Source organism: Myotis lucifugus, unplaced genomic scaffold, assembly GCF_000147115.1.
Source record: "Myotis lucifugus unplaced genomic scaffold, Myoluc2.0 scaffold_263, whole genome shotgun sequence".
NCBI lineage: Eukaryota > Metazoa > Chordata > Mammalia > Chiroptera > Vespertilionidae > Myotis > Myotis lucifugus.
In genome coordinates, this window is record NW_005871311.1 from 105,264 (window position 1) to 114,774 (window position 9,511).

General features: G+C 48.2%; 1 protein-coding gene across 1 annotated transcript in view; it reads left to right on the forward strand.

The window, feature by feature from the left end:
- Positions 1–365: 365 nt before the first annotated feature.
- Positions 366–9,511, forward strand: part of CCDC113 (coiled-coil domain containing 113) — a 16,854-nt gene continuing 7,708 nt past the window's right edge. The window contains exons 1-6 of the mRNA XM_006099211.3: positions 366–469; positions 1,904–2,030; positions 3,221–3,382; positions 5,267–5,422; positions 7,136–7,216; positions 9,135–9,290. Coding sequence (XP_006099273.2) covers positions 366–469; positions 1,904–2,030; positions 3,221–3,382; positions 5,267–5,422; positions 7,136–7,216; positions 9,135–9,290 — 786 coding nt within the window. The remainder of the gene's footprint in view (positions 470–1,903; positions 2,031–3,220; positions 3,383–5,266; positions 5,423–7,135; positions 7,217–9,134; positions 9,291–9,511) is intronic.

The following is a 9,511-nucleotide window of genomic DNA, read 5'->3' on the forward strand; positions in this document are numbered from 1 at the left end:
TGGATTTCACTTTCTGTGACTCCGTTTCCTCGTTTGGAGAGTAAAGAGAGTCATGGATATTATTACAAGGCTGCTGCAAAGGTGGCAAGGAGCGTAGTAAGTGCTGGAGAAACAGTCCTTACTATTATTATCATCTTAAGAATTATTGTTGAGGAAGTAAAAGCAAACGCGCTGAGGTCCCTGGTCAAGGCAGCGCGGAGATGGGCGGGGGAGCGCTGGGCGGGGCCTCTTGAAGCCACGCCCCTCCACGCCCGCGTCCGGTCGCCAGGCAACGCACTGCCTGGTTGCAGCCGGACGTAGCCGCCAGTACCGGGCGCTCTGGGTTGGCCACACCTGACGTTGGCAAGGGCCGCTTGGTTAGCATGATGACTGACGATGACACCGAGACCTCGACTGTCAGCGAATTTCAGATCGCGGAGGAGAACGATCTGCCTGTTATCCAGCTGTTCAGCCTGGTCGAAGAGCTCAGGTACGGGGCCGCTGGCTTCTGGGGCGGCCCTTACTCACCGTGTGGCCTGGGACCTCAGAGACGGTCCAGACCGCATTGAACACTGAGAAACTGAGACCCCCACAAAGTGGGGGGAATAGTCGCCTTTGCATTTTACCTCTGCGAGTCCCCCGTCACTGAACTAACAAGCAATGATGGAGCGAGAACAATGTGGAGGTGTGAGGGCCTGGGGCCGGTGGAGCGTAATGGGTGAAGCCAGAGCCTGGCCTGGTGGTCTGCCTGGTGCCAAAATGTATGCTTAGCCCATCCTCTGCTCAGCGGTGGCTGGTTGGACCAGGCGACCTCTAAGCACCTTGCCAATGCTAAGAATCTATGGTAAAATGAGAGTGGCAGCTGATATTTTTAGTAGGAGTCAAGTTATGCCTGGACCATCCTATAAGCATGGAGATGAACAACAAAAGAGTAACTGGCCCAGTATTCTGTATTTTTAGCAGTCTGTTTTCTACCGACTATAGAAGGTAAATTGGATGGCAAGATTCCATGATGTAGTAGAGGTAATTGTACAACTTATTGGTCTCACACAGAACATCCTGGCTCTGGCTACATAGGTGTTCTGCCAGGGATCTATAACCAGTTTAGGTTTGAGCTGAGGTATGACTACTAATAGCTCTTATTATTTTTTAAATATATTTTTTGTTGATTTCAGAGAGGAAGGGAGAGGGAGAGACATCAGTGATGAGAGAGAATCATTGATAAGCTGCCTCCTGCACACCCCCTACTGAGAATGGAGCCTGCAACCCGGGCATGTGCCCTTGACCAGAATCAAACCTGGGACCCTTCAGTCCCCAGGCAGAGGCTCTATCCACTGAGCCAAACCTGCTAAGGCACTAATAGCTCTTATTTTTTGAGTGCCTATTCCGCGCCAAGTATTTTGCATATGTGATCTTAAATAATAATGGTGCAGTAACTCCCAAGGTGGGTGAGGAAACAAAGACAGGGGAAACAAAATAAAAATAAAAAAACCTGAAAAATTAAACCAAAGGAAACCTCTGAAGATGATGGACGTGACTTCAAGAATGAATTAATTCGGAAGGAATTTCACAAATGGGTTAGAAGATGCTTGAAGATGAAACGTGTCGCTTCATCCCAGCCACAATTTTCAATGTAATATTATTGCTTTGAATTCTGTGGCTCATTAGACGTATTAAAAACATATCAAATACGTAGCTAGTACTTACTGTGTGCCAGGCGTTGTCCTGACGGCTTTACATTCCTTCCTGCAACCCTAAAAGGTAGGTGCTGTGATTATTCCCATTTTACAGATGAGGAAACTGAGGCATTAAGAGGTTACGTATCTTGTAGAAGGTCATGCCTCGCTAGGAGGTGTTAAATACGATTGATTTGGTGTTGGCATACCTACTCATGGAACTTACTCAGGTGCACTCTGTCTTGCAGCTATGGAAACTCTGCTCTCAAAACGGAGACAGAGATGTTTCAGAAATATTTAAATAAACTGGAATCCAGGGAACAGCGAATGCTGCGGTTATCTGACATTAAAATATCAGGAACAGAGTTTTCACAGGTACACAACTGAAGAGTTGTTTGTCCCTTTAGACTCTAACGTTTAGAGGCAAGCGGTATTTGTGCATCTGCCTTTGGTGTACCGCCTTTGGCCAAGTCAAGCACATATGACTTTGTCCCTGTTCTTATTTTGCTTCTTTCTTCCTTCTCAAGGTTTTTTCTTTTAAGTCAGCGTGAAGGCAATCGGGTTTAATTAATAGTGGATTGACACTCCCAGAATATATCTTCGTTTGTTTGAAATGGTTCCCTTAAGTTGGGAGACTCAAAATGTTTACAGGGCCAAGCAAGGCACAGAAAGAGGTGAAGTGGGCCTGTGTGGACACTGGAAAGTTCCTTCCTCATCTACGAGGGGCAACCAAGTGGCCTGGGGTTGTCAAGAGTAGTTGATTTTTCAAGAGAAGCTGGAAATCTGAATTATTTTGGTGGAATTTCCTGATTTTCAAGTGTGGGTAATTAATTTTTTAAAAATATTTTTTTATTGATTTCAGAGAGGGAGAGAGAGAAAAAAAAACACATTAATGGTGAGAGAGAATCATTGACCAGCTGCCTCCTGCATACCCCACACTGGGGATCGAGCCTGCAACCCAGGCATGTGCCCTGACTAGGAATTGAACCGTGACCTCCTGGTTCATAGGTTGATGCTCAACCACTGAGCCACGCTGGCTGGGCTAATTAATTTTTTTTTTTTTAATTAAAAATCGTGTGTAAGCCTATCCTTTGAGAGCCAAGCAATCCCATCTTGAGGTCCACATATTTCCTGGGCCACCTTCGTGTGACCCGTGGCTCAAATGCATAGGAGACCCAACATTTTTGTCTCTTTGTTTGTTTTTGCTGACTCCTGTCCCCCCGGATCCAATTTCTCTTCTGTGTTCAGCTCAGGAAACTCTGAGCTCCGGGCTTTCCCTGGCACGGACTTGAATGCTAGTCCAGAGCAGGTTCACCATCTCTCCATCCTGGAGACACTGGCCCTGACTCATTTTCAGTTCCTTGTCAAGCTTAGGCCTTAGGTTGGCTGGTGAAATAGGTGTCACCTCCGGCCTAATATCCAGAATCCTCTCACTTTGAGTTTGTTCTCTCCGGCTGTCATTCAAGTACTTTCTAGCGGGTCAGAGAAGTCATGTCCATGCCCACCTTCAGCTGCTCTGTGACCAACGCCTTCTTGACAGCGGCTTTGTTTTTCCCGAGGTATAGTTGCGAAGCAGGCGCAAGTCCAAATCCCGCTCAGGCCCGGACCGTACGTCCAGCCTCAGCGTTGACCAAAAATGCGATCTCGTGCGAAAGGAGCTGGAAGACATGAAGGAGGAAATAAGGCACCTGAGGGCCAACGCCGAGCGGGACCTGCAGCATCACGAGGTAACCCCTTCTCCCTGCAGGCCCCCCCACTGGGGCTCCCTCCCCCCGGCCATCTTACAGGATTGATTGCACTTTGAAAGAAATACAAGTCGATTAAGACAAATTGAGGCCCTACCTTTTTTTTTTTTTGGTCTATTGATATGATGGATTAGGTTAATTTATTTTATTTTGTAAAAATGTTTTTTACTAGTATTGATTGATTGATGGATTTTTTTGAGAGGGAGGAAGGGAGAGGGATAGAGAGATAGAAACATCGGTGAGAGAGAAACGTCAACATCGATCTGCTGCCTCCTGCACGCCCCTCACAGGGGATCGAACCCTCAAACCAGGCATGTGCTCTGACCGGGAATCAAACCTGCGGATCTCTTGGTTCCTGGGCTGATGCTCAACCACTGAGCCACACCGGCCGGGCTTTTTTTTTTTTTTTTAAATCCTCACCAAGGGTATGTTTCCCATTGATTTTAGGGAGAGGGAGTGAGGAAGGGAAAGAGAGAGAAACATCAATGTGAGGAAGAAATATGGATCGGTTGCCTCTTGCATGCTCTCTGACCAGAGATCAAACCGAAGTCTGGGAATTGTGCCCTGATCGGGAATTGAACCCGCCACCTTTCAGTGTACGTCCGGGACGGTGCTCCAACCAACTAAGCCACACCGGCCAGGGAGAGGGCCTACCTTTAAGGAACGTACCACCTCCTTGAAGAGAAAACAAATTAAAAAATTTTAATGGAAAATTTCAAAATTATACAAATGAACAGAGGCTAGCACAAGGAAACCCCTATATACTTAGCACCCACATTCAACAGTCATGATCATATGGCCATTCTTGTTTCCTCCATATCCCTACCAACTCCCCCCTGGAATAGGCAAGCGGGCTGTCATGAAATGAATCCTGGGCATCTTGTTCATCTGCAAATATTTCAGGATATGTCTCTAAGATATGGATTCTTTTAAAAAACAAAACAAACCTTAACCGCCCTAACTGGTTTGGCTCAGTGGATGGAGCATCGGCCTGTGGACTGAGGGGTCCCAGGTTCGATTCCGGTCAAGGGCATGGACCTTGGTTGCGGGCACATCCCCAGTTGGGGGTGTGCAGGAGGCAGCTGATCGATAATTCTCTCTCGTCGATGTTTCTAACTCTCTATCCCTCTCCCTTCCTCTCTGTTAAAAAAAAAAAAAAGTCAATAAAATATATTTAAAAAATAAAATAACCATAGTAATCATCCCCTTAAAATGTATACTAATAATTTCTTAATAATACAAGGGGGTTGAGGTTTAATTCAGTGAGTTGGTTGAAAAATCCCGAAGTCTCCCTCCCTATGCAACATGCATGACTGTGGTCCATGCCTCGTTGGAGACCAACAAGGCCAGTTTTCCTCCTGGGAAGATGCGGGACTGTGAATGAGCTTGCCCATGGGATGAAGGTGTGGGCTTCTACTAGTATTTGAGAGCCGTGTTGTATGAAAAACAGGTATTTCTGTTCTAGCTCTAAATTGTTCCATTTCTAAACGTGGGCGCACACACAGGAACACGCTCGCTGTCCGCAGAGGGACAGATCCGTGGATTCACGTAGCATATTACTCTTTTATTATTATATATTATATGAATGTTATAATTTTCATGGATAAATATTTTAGACATGAAAATACATATTTATAAAGAGCCCTGAGGCTCTGTTGTTGTTTGCCGCCTTTTTATGTTAATATTAACTTTTTTGAGGCAGGCTTTTGCATAATAACATTCATGTAGTCACATCTGCATCTTAAGGGTATGATTCTAAGACTCAGAAGAAACACAGTATATTGGGCGCAAAGAGGCCTGGGAAGGTGGGATTCATCCTTGAGAACCTTTGGAAATGCTGTTCTCTCTCTGTGCTGACTCCCCCAGGCTATCATTGAGGAAGCTGAAATTCGGATGGCTGAAGTTCAGAAAGCAATGCAAGAGTTTGAAAAAGATATTTTGAAAACCATCGCCAAGAAGAAAGGGAGTATCCTGGCCACTCAGAAAGTGCTGAAGTACATTGAGGACGCGAACCGCCGGAGGGTGAGTCGGCAGGAGGCTGGCGCTTAGAAAGGGAGAGGGGAGTCCTTGAAGGATGACGTGGAAGGGATCCCGGGAGGCAGCCCCGCTGCAGCTGGTCCAGCATCAGCGTTGCTCCATGTGAGGATTTTTACATCTCCCCATGTGTGTGTGCTTTAGAATGCAAATCTATCCGGGCTCAGGCAGGCAGGCAGGGCGAGTATCAACAGTATCTCAGATGGAGGATTTTTATTTTCATTGTTGCTATTTGTTTCAAGATCTGATATGTTTCCTCCCTCCTCTCCCTCCCCTCCCTCCCTCCCTCTCTTTCTTCCTTCCTTCCTTTCTTTCTTTCTTTCTTTCTTTCTTTCTTTCTTTCTTTCTTTCTTTCTTTCTTTCTCTCTCTCTCTCTCTCTCTCTCTCTTTCTTTCTTTCTTTCTTTCTTTCTTTCTTTCTTTCTTTCTTCCTTCCTTCCTTCCTTCCTTCCTTCCTTCCTTCCTTCCTTCCTTCCTTCCTCTCTCTCTCTCTCTCTCTTCCCCACCCAAGGACATGCATTGATTTGAGAGAGAGAGGAAGTGAGGGAGAGAGAAACATTGATGTGAGTGAGGAACATTGATTGGTTGCCTCTTGTATGTGCCCCAACCAGGGATTGAACCCGAAACCTGGGTATGTGCCCTGACCGGGAATTAGACCCGAGAAACCTTTCAGTGTAGAGAACAGTGCTCCAACCAACTGAGCCACACCGGCCGGCCAGGACTGACATGTTTCCTTGAGAATCATATGAGCCTATCCAGTCAAGTGATGGTGTGGAGTGAGACAGGTACATCTCAAGCTCGTTCAGTTCCGTTATTATAAGAACGAGTCCAGCTGGTGAGGCTCAGTGGTTGAGCATCGGCCCATGAACCAGGAGGTCACAGTTCGATTCCCAGTCAGGGCACATGCCTGAGTTGTGGGCTCCATCCCCAGTGGGAGGTCTGCAGGAGGCAGCCGATCCATGTTTCTCTCTCACGGATGTTTTTATTTCTCTATCCATCTCCCTGCCTCCCTCTAAAATAAATAAAAATTTTTTTAAAAGAATGAGTTATAAAATGCTCCTTCATTTTCAAAGATTTTGCAGTGTATCAGCTTTGGATTCTGAAGATGGGTTGGCTTACTAACCCTGATCAGTTATAAATAATAAAAATTATGTAAGAAAGAGAACACAAGACCAAAGAATCATAAAATCATTTTGTCTGGGAAGGCTCCTCTACCCAAATTATCCTGAATTTAAAAGCAATAGAAAATTTGCATAGGACAGACCCAGCTTCCTTTGCTTCTTCTTATTTTTTTCTTTTTTTAAATATATTTTATTGATTTTTTTTATAGAGAGGAAGGGAGAGGGATAGAGAGTTAGAAACATCGATGAGAGAGAAACATCGATCAGCTGCCTCCTGCACACTCCCTACTGGGGATGTGCCCGCAACCAAGGTACATGCCCTTGACCGGAATCGAACCTGGGACCCTTCAGTCCGCAGGCCGACGCTCTATCCACTGAGCCAGACCGGTCAGGGCCCTCTGCTTCTTGGTGATGAATGAAATGCTATAGCAACACCAGCTTGCGTAGATGTAAAAGGACCTTAAAATAAGTGACTGATTGTTAGGGCTCAAGGTTTGGTTTGTAGCCTCAGACTTACCAACCGTTTCAAGCCAACAGGGAAGAAGAAGAGAAATGGATTAAAATGTGCTTTTGTTTTCCAGGATAATATGAAGGATAAATTACGTTTGAAAAATGTTTCTCTCAAAGTCACGAGGAAAAAGATGCTTTTGCAGCTGAGGCAGGTATGTGGCCTCTTCTGTTTTTTAAGTTATGGTGGTTGGTAGAACAATGCCCACCCGAAGATGTCTGTGTCCTAATCCCTGGAATCTGAATACATCACCTCACACAGCAAAAGCGTTTTGCAGATGTGATTAAAGTCGAGGATCGTGAGATGGAGAGGTAATCTTGGGTTGTCTGAGAAGGTTCCACACAACCACAAGCGTCCAGTGAGGAGGGGAGAAGATGTGATGACAGAAGCAGAGGTCAGAGTGATGTCTTTTTAAATTATTTTTTATTGACTTCAGAGAGGAAAGGAGAGGGAGATGGAGAGAGAGAGAAACATCAATGATGAGAGAACCATTGATCTGCTGCCTCCTGCACACCCCCCACGGGGGATCAAGCCCACAACCCAGGCAGGTGCCCTGACCGGGAATTGAACCAGTGACCGCTTGGTTCATAGGTCACTGCTCAACCACTGAGCCAAGTCAGCTGGGCTGATGTGTTTAAAAAAAATTATTATTGATTTTTAGAGAGAGGACGGGAGAGAGAGGGGGTGGTCAATGTGTTGGTCCACTCATTGACGCATTCATTGGTTGGTTCGTGTATGTGCCCTGACCGGGGAGCAAACCCACAACCAGGTCATATCAGGACGACGCTCCAAGACAGAGCTTTGACTGGGAGGGCAGAGGAAGGCGCCCGGAGCGAAGGAAGGCAGGCGCCTCTAGAAGCTGGCAAGGGCGAGGCAGCGGTCTCCCCAGGGGCCTCCGGAAGGAGGCGGCCCTGCCAGCATCTTGATTGCAGCCCAGAGAACGGCCTCGGGCTCTGGCCTCCTGAGCCGTGAGGTAGTGGATTTGTGTTGTTTGATAAGCCACTGAGTGTGTGGCCATTCGTCACAGCAGCCACGGGAAACTAATACAGTTTCTGTGCTGGTGAATCCGTAGACAGAGTTGGCTTGAATTTCAAGGGCCCTCATCGCGTCGCATTTGTGGATGGTTTGGGGGATGTGGCCGGGGTGGCAGGGTTGTCGTATGCCTTGGTGGGTCCTTGGACAGCTGACCCGAAGGCGGTAGGCGGACGTGCGGAGGGTCTCTGGGGTGTGATGACAGAGCTCCATCCTCTCCTCGCTCGAGGGGTTCATTGTGAGCTTGAACCTGGGCCCTGATGGTAGGATGGTACGCATGTCAGAGGTGGCCCCAGACAGTGACACAACATTGGGCAGGAGAATTAACACATCCAGGGATGCGTGCCGGATTGATGTGGGATCTCGAAAGACTCCACAATCTGGGACGGCACAAAGTGACTGAGGACAAATGCAAGCTCCTCTACTTTGACCCCCAACATTTCTGCTCAGGTGCCAGATGGCTTAGCCATAGTTCACCTGCTGGAGGCAGCTCAGCTGGGGCGATGCTGGGGCCCAGGCCACACTCCAAGCACCAGAGGGCTCCCCCCGTCCCCCCAGGAAAGGATCGCGTGAAGAATAGTTCACATGATCTAACTCGCCCCAGTCTGTTCTGAGTAGCCGGACCCGGAGCCCTGTGCCTCCGTAGGAACTCCAGGCTTAGAGGATCGGTAACTGGAGTTCACGTCGGAGGAGAGGGAGCTGAGAGGGAGGGAAGCCTTGCCTGCCCCCGCCTTCCATTCTCCCTGGCCTGGCCCAGGGGCCTCCATGTGCCCGATGCTCCTGCCGGTCCCACCACCCCGCACCTGTCTGTGAACCCTCACCGAGGATGCGCTCCGTGAGGCCAGGGAGTAGCCTTTACGCTCAGATCCCTGTCCCCAGGGCCTAGTGCCACGCCTGGCCCCACGCAGAGCCGCAGGCTGTGTTTGTTGAATGACTGAGTGAGGCCTGGCTTCCAGAATCTCACCCAGAGTCGCAGGATGTGGGCCGTACACTCGGAAGTCACTCCCTCCTGTCATTTCTCCCTCCCCTCTGACCTGTAGAAGGAAGAGGTGGGCGAGGCCCTCCATGACGTGGATTTCCAGCAGCTGAAGATAGAGAACGCTCAGTTCTTAGAGACGATCGAAGGGAGGAACCAGGAACTGATCCGGCTGAAGCTGGCGTCCGGGACCACCCTGCAGGTCCTCAACTCATACAAAGTAAGGTCCGCCCCCTGCCACAGGGCGGTTCCCACAGGGAGGAGGTGGCCTTCAGTCTCCCACTGCTCCCCGAGTTCTCCTGTGAAAGCCACGTCCCCTGAAGCATCCCCATGTTCTCACAGCCCTGACTGCGCATTGGAACCACCCGAGGAGCTTCTACTTAAAAAACAAAAATGTTTTTATTGATTTCAGAGAGAGGAAGGGAGAGGGAAAGAGAGATA